Raw genomic sequence first — 15,647 nt, 5'->3', positions numbered from 1 at the left:
CTACGGGTCTCTGTGTTAATCTATGGGTCTCTGTGTGAGTCTACGTGTCTCTATGTGAGTCTGTAGGTCTCTGTGCGAGTCTACGGGTCTCTGCGTGAGTCTGTGGGTTTCTGTGTGAGTCTATGTATCTATGTGTGCATCTACGGGTCTCTGTGTGAGTCTCTGTGTGAGTCTCTGTGTGAGTCTCTGTGTGAGTCTCTGTGTGAGTCTATGGGTTTCTGTGCGAGTCTATGGGTCTCTGTGTGAGTCTCTGTGTGAGTCTACGGGTCTCTGTGTGAATCTATGGGTCTCTGTGTGAGTCTACGGGTCTCTATGTGAGTCTATGGGTCTCTGTGTGAGTCTACGTGTCTCTATGTGAGTCTGTAGGTCTCTGTGCGAGTCTACGGGTCTCTGCGTGAGTCTGTGGGTTTCTGTGTGAGTCTATGTATCTATGTGTGCATCTACGGGTCTCTGTGTGAGTCTCTGTGTGAGTCTCTGTGTGAGTCTCTGTGTGAGTCTATGGGTTTCTGTGCGAGTCTATGGGTCTCTGTGTGAGTCTCTGTGTGAGTCTACGGGTCTCTGTGTGAATCTATGGGTCTCTGTGTGAGTCTACGGGTCTCTATGTGAGTCTATGGGTCTCTGTGTGAGTCTACGGGTCTCTGTGTGAGTCTATGGGTCTCTGTGTGAGTCTATGGGTCTCTGTGTGAGTCTATGGGTCTCTCTGTGAGTCTATGGGTCTCTGTGTGAGTCTATGGGTCTCTGTGTGAGTCTATGGGTCTCTGTGTGAGTCTATGGGTCTCTGTGTGAGTCTATGGGTCTCTGTGTGAGTCTATGGGTCTCTCTGTGAGTCTGTGGGCCTCTGTGTGAGTCTGTGGGTCTCTGTGTGAGTCTATGGGTCTATGTGTGAGTCTATGGGTCTCTGTGTGAGTCTATGGGTCTCTGTGTGAGTCTATGGGTCTCTGTGTGAGTCTATGGGTCTCTGTGTGAGTCTATGGGTCTCTGTGTGAGTCTATGGGTCTCTCTGTGAGTCTATGGGCCTCTGTGTGAGTCTGTGGGTCTCTGTGTGAGTCTATGGGTCTATGTGTGAGTCTATGGGTCTCTGTGTGAGTCTATGGGTCTCTGTGTGAGTCTATGGGTCTCTGTGTGAGTCTATGGGTCTCTGTGTGAGTCTATGGGTCTCTGTGTGAGTCTATGGGTCTTTGTGTGAGTCTATGGGTCTCTGTGTGAGTCTATGGGTCTCTGTGTGAGTCTATGGGTCTCTGTGTGAGTCTATGGGTCTCTGTGTGAGTCTATGGGTCTCTCTGTGAGTCTATGGGCCTCTGTGTGAGTCTGTGGGTCTCTGTGTGAGTCTATGGGTCTATGTGTGAGTCTATGGGTCTCTGTGTGAGTCTATGGGTCTCTGTGTGAGTCTATGGGTCTCTGTGTGAGTCTATGGGTCTCTGTGTGAGTCTATGGGTCTCTGTGTGAGTCTATGGGTCTCTGTGTGAGTCTATGGGTCTCTGTGTGAGTCTATGGGTCTCTGTGTGAGTCTATGGGTCTCTGTGTGAGTCTATGGGTCTCTGTGTGAGTCTATGGGTCTCTGTGTGAGTCTATGGGTCTCTCTGTGAGTCTATGGGCCTCTGTGTGAGTCTGTGGGTCTCTGTGTGAGTCTATGGGTCTATGTGTGAGTCTATGGGTCTCTGTGTGAGTCTATGGGTCTCTGTGTGAGTCTATGGGTCTCTGTGTGAGTCTATGGGTCTCTGTGTGAGTCTATGGGTCTCTGTGTGAGTCTATGGGTCTCTGTGTGAGTCTATGGGCCTCTGTGTGAGTCTGTGGGTCTCTGTGTGAGTCTATGGGTCTCTGTGTGAGTCTATGGGTCTCTGTGTGAGTCTATGGGTCTCTGTGTGAGTCTATGGGTCTCTGTGTGAGTCTATGGGTCTCTGTGTGAGTCTATGGGTCTCTGTGTGAGTCTATGGGTCTCTGTGTGAGTCTATGGGTCTCTGTGTGAGTCTATGGGTCTCTCTGTGAGTCTATGGGCCTCTGTGTGAGTCTGTGGGTCTCTGTGTGAGTCTATGGGTCTCTGTGTGAGTCTATGGGTCTCTGTGTGAGTCTATGGGTCTCTGTGTGAGTCTACGGGTCTCTGTGTGAGTCTACGGGTCTCTGTGTGAGTCTACGGGTCTCTGTGTGAGTCTATGGGTCTCTGTGTGAGTCTATGGGTCTCTGTGTGAGTCTATGGGTCTCTGTGTGAGTCTATGGGTCTCTGTGTGAGTCTATGGGTCTCTGTGTGAGTCTATGGGTCTCTCTGTGAGTCTATGGGTCTCTGTGTGAGTCTATGGGTCTCTGTGTGAGTCTATGGGTCTCTGTGTGAGTCTATGGGTCTCTGTGTGAGTCTATGTATCTCTGTGTGAGTCTATGGGTCTCTGTGTGAGTCTATGGGTCTCTGTGTGAGTCTATGGGTCTCTGTGTGAGTCTATGGGTCTCTGTGTGAGTCTATGGGTCTCTGTGTGAGTCTATGGGTCTCTGTGTGAGTCTATGGGTCTCTGTGTGAGCTCAAAACGCTTTGAGAACTTGGGTTGAGTTACAACTCACATCCAGACACAAAACGACACACACACACGCCTACACACGCCTATACACATACACCTACACACATACAGACAGATTCACACGTACACACACACACGTCAACACACCTACACCTACACACAGACACATTCACACGTACACACACACACGCCTACACACACACAGACACAACAACAGCAACCACCGTCATTCACCACTAAGTCGCGGTGATGTCACCACACCTACACACACACACAAAGATCCCCTGTATAGCCTCTATCAGACTGTAGGGGCAAGTGCTGTTAGCGAGCACCTATGAAGGCTACCGGCACTGTGGCACACGAGGGGGTGGGTGGCCAGCACCACGCCCGGCCGCCTTTGTCTCCCCAGTGGCGATGTTTACTACACTGCTACGAGGTACTCATTTGAGGCTGGGTCGACCTAGGGGAGGCCCAGGACCGGTTCAGATAATCGTCACTGGTGTTGGCAATGAGGGGGAATCGAACTCGGGTCGCCGGGTTCGTGGCGCGCTACCCGCTACACTACCGCTCCCCACGCTACAACAACAAGCGCCATTCGCCACTAAGTGGCGGTGACGTCACCACGACGCTTGTGCCAGGCCATGTGCACCTTGAGGCCACGTGAAGTGTCGAACGCCCGCTGACAGGAGGTCACGGGGCAGACCCAGGTGCCACGGGTCGACTGACCGAGATGACCGAGATGACTGGCTGATGCACCACCTGTGCCCCTACTGTGCCAACTTGCTGTGCTTTGGCCACCCGGCGCTCCGCTCGTTGTTGTGAGCGTCGCTCCTCCGCCCTCCGTTGTTGTTGGAGGGCGACTGCCTCCAACTGCCCAGTAGCGTCCTTCACGAGCCTCCTCCACTGAGGCCGATCTTGACACCGCTGGTACCGGTCATCGGCAAGTCCACTCAGCTCCACGTCCTCCTGTACCACATCACTCCATCTCTTCTCTAGCCCGTGCCGCGCCCGTTTAGCCCCCTCGATCCGGCCGAACAAAAGCTGTTCAGGCATGCGGTGGCTGAGCATGAGGGCTACATGACCCAGCCAACGCAGCCTCGCACGTCTACACACGCCTACAAACACACACCTACACGCACGTCTACACACTCAAGGAAAGCCCCGTGGATGCACGAGGGCGCTGAGGTAGACCTACAGGGCCGCTAAGACACCGCTGCTGCTGCTGCTGTTGAGCACCGCCCACACAAACCACAGGCGTGGGGGGCAGTGGGGCAGTGGGATGACGGGTTGGAGGGTGACGGGGCCTTTCCCTGGCTCAGCGACTGGAGGGGGTTGTCCACCCTTCTCTTCCGAGAAAGGGGACACACACCCACCCACTCACCCATCACTCACCTATCACTCACTCACTCATCACTAACTCACCCATCACTCACTGACTCACTCACCCATCACTCACTCACCCACCCACTCACTCACTCACTCACCCAACCACCCACCCACTCACTAACTCACCCATCACTCACTGACTCACCCATCACTCACTCACACTCACCCATCACTCACTGAATCACTCACCCATCACTCACTGAATCACTCACCCATCACTCACTGAATCACTCACCCATCACTCACCCATCACTCACTCACTGACTCACTCTCCATCACTCACTCACTCACTCACTCGACCGCTACACCGCCACTCTCCATCACTCACTCACTCATCACTCACTCACTCACTCATCACTCACTCACTCACTCATCACTCACTCACTCATTCATTACTTACTCACCACTCACTCACTCACTCATCACTCACTCACTCATCACTCACTCACTCATCACTCACTCACTCTCCATCACTCACTCACTCTCCATCACTCACTCACTCTCCATCACTCACTCACTCACTCATCACTCACTCACTCACTCATCACTCACTCACTCACTCATCACTCACTCACTCACTCACTCTCCATCACTCACTCACTCATCACTCACTCTCTGACTCACTCACTCACTCACTCTCTCACTCACTCATCACTCACTCACTCACTCTCCATCACTCACTCATCACTCACTCATCACTCACTCACTCATCACTCACTCTCTCACTCTCTCACTCACTCACTCATCACTCACTCACTCACTCTCCATCACTCACTCTCTCACGTAATTACACCACCACCACCACCACCCACACCACCGCTCATTGCAACAGCATCACCCCCCCCCCCCCACGGTGGCTGCCAAGCCCAGTCCCCTTCCTTCCTCACTGCCTCTGAGTTTAGTTCCCAGGGGGGTCAGGGTTCAGCTCCCAGGGGGGTCAGGGTTCAGCTCCCAGGGGGGTCAGGGTTCAGCTCCCAGGGGGGTCAGGGTTCAGCTCCCAGGGGGGTCAGGGTTCAGCTCCCACGGGGGTCAGGGCAGGGTTCAGTTCCCACGGGGTCAGGGTTCAGTTCCCAGGGGGGGTCAGGGTTCAGTCCCCAGGGGGTCAGGGTTCAGTTCCCAGGGGGGTCAGGGTTCAGTCCCCAGGGGGGTCAGGGTTCAGCTCCCAGGGGGGTCAGGGTTCAGTTCCCAGGGGGGTCAGGGTTCAGGTCCCAGGGAGGTCAGGGCAGGGTCCAGTTCCGAGGAGGTCAGGGTTCAGTTCCCAGGGGGGTCAGGGTTCAGTTCCCAGGGGGGTCAGGGTTCAGGTCCCAGGGAGGTCAGGGTTCAGGTCCCAAGGAGGTCAGGGCAGGGTCCAGTTCCCAGGAGGTCAGGGTTCAGTTCCCAGGGGGGTCAGGGTTCAGCTCCCAGAGGGGTCAGGGCAGGGTTCAGGTCCCAGGGAGGTCAGGTGAGGGTTCAGTTCCCAGGGGGGTCAGGGTTCAGTTCCAAGGGGGGTCAGGGTTCAGCTCCCAGGGGGGTCAGGGCAGGGTTCAGTTCCAAGGGGGGTCAGGGTTCAGCTCCCAGGGAGGTCAGGGCAGGGTTCAGGTCCCAGGGAGGTCAGGTGAGGGTTCAGCTCCCAGGGGGGTCAAGGTTCAGTCCCCAGGGGGTTCAAGGCAGGGTTCAGCTCCCAGGGGGGTCAAGGTTCAGTCCCCAGGGGGTTCAGGGCAGGGTTCAGCTCCCAGCGGGGGGGGGGGGGGGGGGGTGTAAGGCTCCAACTGAGCTGTGTAGTTCCTTTGTCAGAAGAGATTTGCCCATCACAACAAGATAGCCAAATATAAGTGGCGTATTATCATCATTGCGTGGAAATGTATTGCAAACACTCTAAACGCGTGGCGACGTTCATGCTAAACGTGGAGGGAAAAACCGGAGGCCCCGGAGAGAAATCCACGTGACCATCACGGGGAGAGAGAGAGACGCAGAAACTCCAAATATACAGCATCAGGGTCGGGATCGAACCCACGACCTCCTGTAGACCAAGGGAGGGAGTTAACATCTCCCAGCCAACGGATGGAGACACATAGGCTCACATAGAGACCCATAGACTCACACAGAGACACATAGACTCACACAGAGACACATAGACTCACACAGAGACACATAGACTCACACAGAGACCCATAGACTCACACAGAGACCCATAGACTCACACAGAGACACATAGACTCACGCAGAGACCCATAGACTCACGCAGAGACACATAGACTCACGCAGAGACACAGACTCACACAGAGACACATAGACTCACACAGAGACCCATAGACTCACACAGAGACACAGACTCACACAGAGATCCATAGACTCACACAGAGACACATAGACTCACGCAGAGACACATAGACTCACACAGAGACCCATAGACTCACACAGAGACCCATAGACTCACACAGAGACCCATAGACTCACACAGAGACACATAGACTCACACAGAGATCCATAGACTCACACAGAGACACATAGACTCACGCAGAGACACATAGACTCACACAGAGACACATAGACTCACACAAAGATCCATAAACTCACACAGAGACACATAGACTCACACAGAGACCCATAGACTCACACAGAGACCCATAAACTCACACAGAGACACAGACTCACACAGAGACACATAGACTCACACAGAGATCCATAGACTCACACAGAGACACATAGACTCACGCAGAGACCCATAGACTTACACAGAGACCCATAGACTCACACACAGAGACCCATAGACTCACACAGAGACACATAGACTCACACAGAGACCCATAGACTCACACAGAGACACATAGACTCACACAGAGACCCATAGACTCACACAGAGACACAGAGACTCACACAGAGACACATAGACTCACACAGAGACACATAGACTCACACAGAGACCTATAGACTCACACAGAGATCCATATACTCCCACAGAGACACAGACTCACACAGAGATCCATAGACTCACACAGAGACACATAGACTCACGTAGAGACCCATAGACTCACACAGAGACCCATAGACTCACACAGAGACACATATACTCACACAGAGACCCATAGACTCACACAGAGACACACAGACTCACACAGAGACCCATAGACTCACACAGAGACCCATAGACTCACACAGAGACCCATAGACTCACACAGAGACCCATAGACTCACACAGAGACACATAGACTCACACAGAGACCCATAGACTCACACAGAGACACACAGACTCACACAGAGACCCATAGATGTCCACGTTATGATGATACTGATGATGACAAGCCACTTACTTCAGCTATCATTTGTGATGGACAGGTCGCTTCTGAAAAAATGTGCTACACAACAGCTCAGCGGGGCACTATCCTGGTAAGATAATAAGTAATATTTACAAAAACAAAAACACGCTTTAATGAAATGTACCGCCCTGGTAATGGAAGAACTCCACGACTCCAGGAAGTGGCCCCGAAGCTTGCCACAACGTAAGGGGCCGTGGCCAATTACAGCCAACGTCATTTGAGCGTGGAAAATTAGACCCAAGCCGAAACATAACATGTAAAAATGAATGTTTAAAAATAGTTATTTTTTTATGATAGAATATAGTATTGTCATCAGTATGACATAAGGATACCAAGTTTGCAGTCGATAGCATATTGGGAAGTGGGTTAAAATAGAGTTACAAGATTTGAGGATACGACAACAACGACAGACAGACAGAGTGAGTTCATAGAAAGCGTGGAAAATCATAATTAAAAAAAATTGAGTTGCAAGATTTTAGGATACGACAACAACAACAGACAGACAGAGTGAGTTCATAGAAAGCGTGGAAAATCATAATTTTAAAAAATTGAGTTACAAGATTTTAGGATACGACAACAACAACAGACAGACAGAGTGAGTTCATAGAAAGCGTGGAAAATCATAATTAAAAAAAATTGAGTTGCAAGATTTTAGGATACGACAACAACAACAGACAGACAGAGTGAGTTCATAGAAAGCGTGGAAAATCATAATAAAAAAAAATTGAGTTACAAGATTTGAGGATACGACAACAACAACAGACAGACAGAGTGAGTTCATAGAAAGCGTGGAAAATCATAATAAAAAAAAATTGAGTTACAAGATTTGAGGATACGACAACAACAACAGACAGACAGAGTGAGTTCATAGAAAGCGTGGAAAATCATAATAAAAAAAATTGAGTTGCAAGATTTTAGGATACGACAACAGGCAGTGTGAGTTAAATAAAAGTGTGTAAAATGTTAAAAAATATACGTTTTGGATGTTTTTTGATAGAATATAGTCTAAGTATACGAAGTTTGCAGTCGAAATCACATTGGGAAGTGGGTTAAAATTGAGTTACAAGATTTTTTGAGGACACGACAACAGACGGAGTGAGTTAAATAAAAGCGTGTAAAAAACACATAGATTGTTCTTCTTGGTTCTTTCGTTAAAGTCACGTAGAAAAAAAAAAAACATAATAAAATACAATTCTCACGACGTTTCGGCCACAACGCAAGCAGCCGTCCTCATGTTTCACCTGAGGACGGCTGCTTGCGTTGTGGCCGAAACGTCGTGAGAATTATTTTATTATGTTTTATTTTTATTATTTTATTATTTCCCTTCTACGTGACTTTACCGAAAGAACCAAGAAGATGAATCCCTGCAGTCACGAAAGCTTTAAATCGAAACATAGATTGTGTTACAGTTTTAGTTGATCTCTGTGAGCGTCAATAGCTAGTTCTGCACTGCCCCCTAGCGGACAAAGCGGGCTCGGCATATTATAATAATACCACTGGTCAACACACTTCTTCTGGCATAAGGTATTCCAACGGTTTCAAGGTATTTCCAAATCTGGCATCAGTTTTTGTCTATCACATCAGGTTTTTGAGATACCAAATATTGCATTTTCAATAAAAACTGCAGAAGAAAAATATGAAATGAATGTGGATATCTACATAAGATGATATTATAAACACACTATCCTAAAGATACAGCGCCGTATTTTAACACTAAAGCAGTCACTGACTCGCAACAACTTGCAATCATAAGTGACAGAGTTAATTTTGGGTAAAATCAATGAAAATGGGGTATGCCGATAGCACAAAAATGAGATGTGATAGAGCAAATATGAGATCAGATTTGGAATCGGCACCCTGAAATTAGTCTAGAACAGCTGCAAAAGTCCAGGCCAGAAAAAAATGTTTATTTTTTGTTGACCAGTGTAATCGGGTTTTTACCCTTTTTTCTGGCACCAAAACGAATCATGTCTGCATTTTAACCACAATGCTTGTGGTCAAAATGCAAACAGAAAACTAACTCTGATAATGTATTGACATTGTACCCTTGAAACTGATTGGCCCACACCAGAGACGGCTTTCTTTTGAGCCTCGTCTCAATTGGTGCTAGACCACAGGACGCCACAAGGCGTACAGCCCAAAGACAATGCTGCACTATCAAAGTAACGAGGGCTCGAGGTGACCATCTACATCATTAGACCTTCTTTGCAGTACCAAAGTATAACAATAGGGTTTTTCCCATTTTTTTATGGCAACAAAACTTAAACCTTTTCAACAAGGAATCATGTCTGCATTAACCACAATACTTGTGGGTTTGTTTGCATTCTGACCACAGGTATTGTGGTCAGAAGGCATTGCTTTGCGGCAGCTCTTGAAATGTCGAATTTGTTATCATCACGGTGGCTAGGAGATGTTAACTACCTCGCCTGGTCTGCAGGAGGTCGTGGGTTCGATCCTGACCCTGACGTCTGCTGCTGTATATTTGGAGTTTGCGTGTCTCTCTCTCATCATCATCACGGTGGCTAGGAGATGTTCACTACCTCGCCTGGTCTACAGGAGGTCGTGGGTTCGATCCCGACCCTGACGACATGGTGGCTAGGAGATGTTGACTACCTCGCCTGGTCTACAGGAGGTCGTGGGTTCGATCCCGACCCTGACGACATGGTGGCTAGGAGATGTTGACTACCTCGCCTGGTCTACAGGAGGTCGTGGGTTCGATCCCGACCCTGACGACACGGTGGCTAGGAGATGTTCACTACCTCGCCTGGTCTACAGGAGGTCGTGGGTTCGATCCCGACCCTGACGACGCCTGCCGACTCAGAGTCTCTCTCTCTCCCCGTGGTCGCGTGGATTTGTCTCTCGGTCCTCCCGGTTTTGCTCTCCATTTGAAGCATCAACGTCACGCACATCGAGTATTTGACAGCTAAATTTCGATTTAAAGCTTTCGTGACTGCAGAGATTCATCTTCTTGGTTCTTTCGGTAAAGTCACGTAGAAGGGAAGTAATAAAATAATAAAAATATAACATAATATAATACAATTCTCACGACGTTTCGATCACAACGCAAGCAGCCGTCCTCAGGTGAAGAACAGGTCTGTCGGGGTCTTCACCTGAGGACGGCTGTTTGCGTTGTGGCCGAAACGTCGTGAGAATTTTATTTTAATTATTTTATTATTTCCCTTCTATGTGACTTTATTTAACTGCTGCTATTAATGTCCACACGATGATGACGACAAAACACTTGGTTGAGCTATCATTTGTGATGACCAGGTCGCTTCTGAAAAAACAATTGCATCGCATCTCAGCGGCCCTTACCTGGTCAAATCTTTTGTTTCAACTCCCGGGCCTCTCTTAAGGGCTTCATAATGGCCGTGTCAAACACACCACTGAGCCAGAACACACACCACAGTACCCGCAGCAGCAGCAGCAGCACAATCCCCGCAGCAGCAGCGGCGGCGGCGGCGGCGGCGGCTGCGGCAGCAGCAGCAGCAGCAGCAGCAGCAGCAGCAGCAGCAGCAGCAGCAGCAGCAGCAGCAGCAGCAGCAGCAGCAGCAGCAGCAGCAGCAGCAGCAGCAGCAGCAGCAGGACCTGCAGCAGCAGCAGCAGCAGCAGCAGCAGCAGCAGCAGCGGCAGCAGCAGCAGCAGCAGCAGCAGCAGCAGCAGCAGGACCTGCAGCAGCAGCAGCAGCAGCAGCAGCAGCGGCAGCAGCAGCAGGACCTGCAGCACGGAGGCGACGGCAGGAAGGTCGTGCCGCTGCAGGAGCTGGCCCAGGCTGTGGAGGCCGTGCTGGGAAAGGTAGCGGCAAGTGCTGAGCACCATCAGCAGGCGTTGCTCCTGCAAACACACACGCACACGCGCACACACGCACACACGCACACACGCGCACACACACACGATCAAGTGCCCGCCGGCAATACACAGGACATCACCCCCCCGAACTCCCACCCCTCCCCTGCCCTCCCTCCCTGCCCCCCCCCCCCATGAGCGTTTCCACGCACCCACACAGGAGGTGCTGATGAGGTCACTCGGCCGAGCGAGTTTCTAACCGGGGACATTGCAAAGTCACGTAGGTAAAACAAATTCATAAAAGTAAAATAAAAATTAAATACAAATCACGACGTTTCGGAGGCAACACAAGCTTCTCTCACTTGATACAGCAATCGTGCTGTGACGGTTCCACCTGAAGAAGGAGGCTTGTGTTGCCTCCGAAACGTCGTGATTTTTTATTTTTATTTTATTTGTTATTTTATTAATTTAAATTTTTTACCTACGTGACTTTACCGCAAAAAACTAAGAATATGAAACGTTGCAGTCACGAAAGCTTCAAATCTAGAACATTGCAAAGTGCCTTGGGCTCATCGCGGGGGCGATCGTTAACCACGGGAAACCGTGGAATCAGACCCCGGCAGCCTGCGGCCACGAAGACTTGCCGGGTCCCCCCGCGGGGAGCGCCACGTCGCCGCAGACAGCGCCGGGCGGGGGGGGGGGAGCCGGAATGATTGACGGCTGCGTAGATGAGTGAGTGTGTAGATGAGTGAGTGTGTAGATGAGTGAGTGCGTAGATGAGTGAGTGTGTAGATGAGTGAGTGTGTAGATGAGTGAGTGTGTAGATGAGTGAGTGTGTAGATGAGTGAGTGTGTAGATGAGTGAGTGTGTAGATGAGTGAGTGTGTAGATGAGTGAGTGTGTAGATGAGTGAGTGTGTAGATGAGTGAGCGCGTAGATGAGTGAGTGTGTAGATGAGTGAGTGTGTAGATGAGTGAGCGCGTAGATGAGTGAGTGTGTAGATGAGTGAGTGTGTAGATGAGTGAGTGTGTAGATGAGTGAGTGTGTAGATGAGTGAGTGTGTAGATGAGTGAGTGTGTAGATGAGTGAGTGTGTAGATGAGTGAGTGTGTAGATGAGTGAGTGTGTAGATGAGTGAGCGCGTAGATGAGTGAGTGTGTAGATGAGTGAGTGTGTAGATGAGTGAGTGTGTAGATGAGTGAGTGTGTAGATGAGTGAGTGTGTAGATGAGTGAGTGTGTAGATGAGTGAGTGCGTAGATGAGTGAGTGTGTAGATGAGTGAGTGTGTAGATGAGTGAGTGTGTAGATGAGTGAGTGTGTAGATGAGTGAGTGTGTAGATGAGTGAGTGCGTAGATGAGTGAGTGTGTAGATGAGTGAGTGTGTAGATGAGTGAGTGTGTAGATGAGTGAGTGCGTAGATGAGTGAGTGCGTAGATGAGTGAGTGTGTAGATGAGTGAGCGCGTAGATGAGTGAGCGCGTAGATGAGTGAGTGAGTAGATGAGTGAGTGTGTAGATGAGTGAGCGCGTAGATGAGTGAGTGAGTAGATGAGTGAGTGTGTAGATGAGTGAGCGCGTAGATGAGTGAGTGTGTAGATGAGTGAGTGTGTAGATGAGTGAGTGTGTAGATGAGTGAGTGTGTAGATGAGTGAGTGTGTAGATGAGTGAGTGTGTAGATGAGTGAGTGTGTAGATGAGTGAGTGTGTAGATGAGTGAGCGCGTAGATGAGTGAGTGTGTAGATGAGTGAGTGTGTAGATGAGTGAGTGTGTAGATGAGTGAGTGTGTAGATGAGTGAGTGTGTAGATGAGTGAGTGTGTAGATGAGTGAGCGCGTAGATGAGTGAGTGTGTAGATGAGTGAGTGTGTAGATGAGTGAGCGCGTAGATGAGTGAGTGTGTAGATGAGTGAGTGTGTAGATGAGTGAGTGTGTAGATGAGTGAGTGTGTAGATGAGTGAGTGTGTAGATGAGTGAGTGCGTAGATGAGTGAGTGTGTAGATGAGTGAGTGTGTAGATGAGTGAGTGCGTAGATGAGTGAGTGTGTAGATGAGTGAGTGCGTAGATGAGTGAGTGCGTAGATGAGTGAGTGCGTAGATGAGTGAGTGTGTAGATGAGTGAGTGTGTAGATGAGTGAGTGTGTAGATGAGTGAGTGCGTAGATGAGTGAGTGTGTAGATGAGTGAGTGCGTAGATGAGTGAGTGTGTAGATGAGTGAGTGTGTAGATGAGTGAGTGCGTAGATGAGTGAGTGCGTAGATGAGTGAGTGCGTAGATGAGTGAGTGTGTAGATGAGTGAGTGCGTAGATGAGTGAGTGCGTAGATGAGTGAGTGCGTAGATGAGTGAGTGTGTAGATGAGTGAGTGTGTAGATGAGTGAGTGTGTAGATGAGTGAGTGCGTAGATGAGTGAGTGCGTAGATGAGTGAGTGTGTAGATGAGTGAGTGTGTAGATGAGTGAGTGCGTAGATGAGTGAGTGTGTAGATGAGTGAGTGTGTAGATGAGTGAGTGTGTAGATGAGTGAGTGCGTAGATGAGTGAGTGTGTAGATGAGTGAGTGCGTAGATGAGTGAGTGTGTAGATGAGTGAGTGTGTAGATGAGTGAGTGTGTAGATGAGTGAGTGCGTAGATGAGTGAGTGTGTAGATGAGTGAGTGTGTAGATGAGTGAGTGTGTAGATGAGTGAGTGCGTAGATGAGTGAGTGTGTAGATGAGTGAGTGTGTAGATGAGTGAGTGCGTAGATGAGTGAGTGTGTAGATGAGTGAGTGCGTAGATGAGTGAGTGTGTAGATGAGTGAGTGTGTAGATGAGTGAGTGTGTAGATGAGTGAGTGCGTAGATGAGTGAGTGTGTAGATGAGTGAGTGTGTAGATGAGTGAGTGCGTAGATGAGTGAGTGCGTAGATGAGTGAGTGTGTAGATGAGTGAGTGCGTAGATGAGTGAGTGCGTAGATGAGTGAGTGTGTAGATGAGTGAGTGTGTAGATGAGTGAGTGTGTAGATGAGTGAGTGTGTAGATGAGTGAGTGCGTAGATGAGTGAGTGTGTAGATGAGTGAGTGTGTAGATGAGTGAGTGTGTAGATGAGTGAGTGTGTAGATGAGTGAGTGTGTAGATGAGTGAGTGTGTAGATGAGTGAGTGTGTAGATGAGTGAGTGTGTAGATGAGTGAGTGCGTAGATGAGTGAGTGTGTAGATGAGTGAGTGCGTAGATGAGTGAGTGTGTAGATGAGTGAGTGTGTAGATGAGTGAGTGTGTAGATGAGTGAGTGTGTAGATGAGTGAGTGTGTAGATGAGTGAGTGTGTAGATGAGTGAGTGTGTAGATGAGTGAGTGTGTAGATGAGTGAGTGTGTAGATGAGTGAGTGTGTAGATGAGTGAGTGAGTAGATGAGTGAGTGAGTAGATGAGTGAGTGCGTAGATGAGTGAGTGTGTAGATGAGTGAGTGTGTAGATGAGTGAGTGTGTAGATGAGTGAGTGTGTAGATGAGTGAGTGCGTAGATGAGTGAGTGTGTAGATGAGTGAGTGTGTAGATGAGTGAGTGCGTAGATGAGTGAGTGTGTAGATGAGTGAGTGTGTAGATGAGTGAGTGTGTAGATGAGTGAGTGTGTAGATGAGTGAGTGTGTAGATGAGTGAGTGTGTAGATGAGTGAGTGCGTAGATGAGTGAGTGTGTAGATGAGTGAGTGTGTAGATGAGTGAGTGTGTAGATGAGTGAGTGTGTAGATGAGTGAGTGTGTAGATGAGTGAGTGTGTAGATGAGTGAGTGTGTAGATGAGTGAGTGTGTAGATGAGTGAGTGCGTAGATGAGTGAGTGTGTAGATGAGTGAGTGTGTAGATGAGTGAGTGAGTAGATGAGTGAGTGCGTAGATGAGTGAGTGTGTAGATGAGTGAGTGTGTAGATGAGTGAGTGTGTAGATGAGTGAGTGTGTAGATGAGTGAGTGTGTAGATGAGTGAGTGTGTAGATGAGTGAGTGCGTAGATGAGTGAGTGTGTAGATGAGTGAGTGTGTAGATGAGTGAGTGAGTAGATGAGTGAGTGCGTAGATGAGTGAGTGCGTAGATGAGTGAGTGTGTAGATGAGTGAGTGTGTAGATGAGTGAGTGTGTAGATGAGTGAGTGTGTAGATGAGTGAGTGTGTAGATGAGTGAGTGTGTAGATGAGTGAGTGTGTAGATGAGTGAGTGTGTAGATGAGTGAGTGTGTAGATGAGTGAGTGTGTAGATGAGTGAGTGTGTAGATGAGTGAGTGTGTAGATGAGTGAGTGTGTAGATGAGTGAGTGTGTAGATGAGTGAGTGTGTAGATGAGTGAGTGTGTAGATGAGTGAGTGTGTAGATGAGTGAGTGTGTAGATGAGTGAGTGTGTAGATGAGTGAGTGTGTAGATGAGTGAGTGAGTAGATGAGTGAGTGTGTAGATGAGTGAGTGTGTAGATGAGTGAGTGTGTAGATGAGTGAGTGTGTAGACGAGTGAGTGTGTAGACGAGTGAGTGTGTAGATGAGTGAGTGTGTAGACGAGTGAGTGTGTAGACGAGTGAGTGTGTAGACGAGTGAGTGTGTAGATGAGTGAGTGTGTAGATGAGTGAGTGTGTAGATGAGTGAGTGTGTAGATGAGTGAGTGTGTAGATGAGTGAGTGTGTAGATGAGTGAGTGCGTAGATGAGTGAGTGCGTAGATGAGTGAGTGTGTAGATGAGTGAGTG

General features: G+C 49.2%; 1 protein-coding gene across 1 annotated transcript in view; it reads right to left on the bottom strand.

The window, feature by feature from the left end:
• LOC144951729 (exocyst complex component 2-like) overlaps window positions 1-15,647 on the bottom strand; it is a 94,139-nt gene that overhangs the window by 30,718 nt on the left and 47,774 nt on the right. The window contains exon 8 of the mRNA XM_078882065.1: window positions 10,904-11,020. Coding sequence (XP_078738191.1) covers window positions 10,904-11,020 — 117 coding nt within the window. The remainder of the gene's footprint in view (window positions 1-10,903; window positions 11,021-15,647) is intronic.

The sequence above is a fragment of the Lampetra fluviatilis genome, chromosome 63, assembly GCF_964198595.1.
Source record: "Lampetra fluviatilis chromosome 63, kcLamFluv1.1, whole genome shotgun sequence".
In the NCBI taxonomy this organism is placed as follows: Eukaryota; Metazoa; Chordata; class Hyperoartia; order Petromyzontiformes; family Petromyzontidae; genus Lampetra; species Lampetra fluviatilis.
This window is presented reverse-complemented; position numbering and strand designations above follow the sequence as displayed.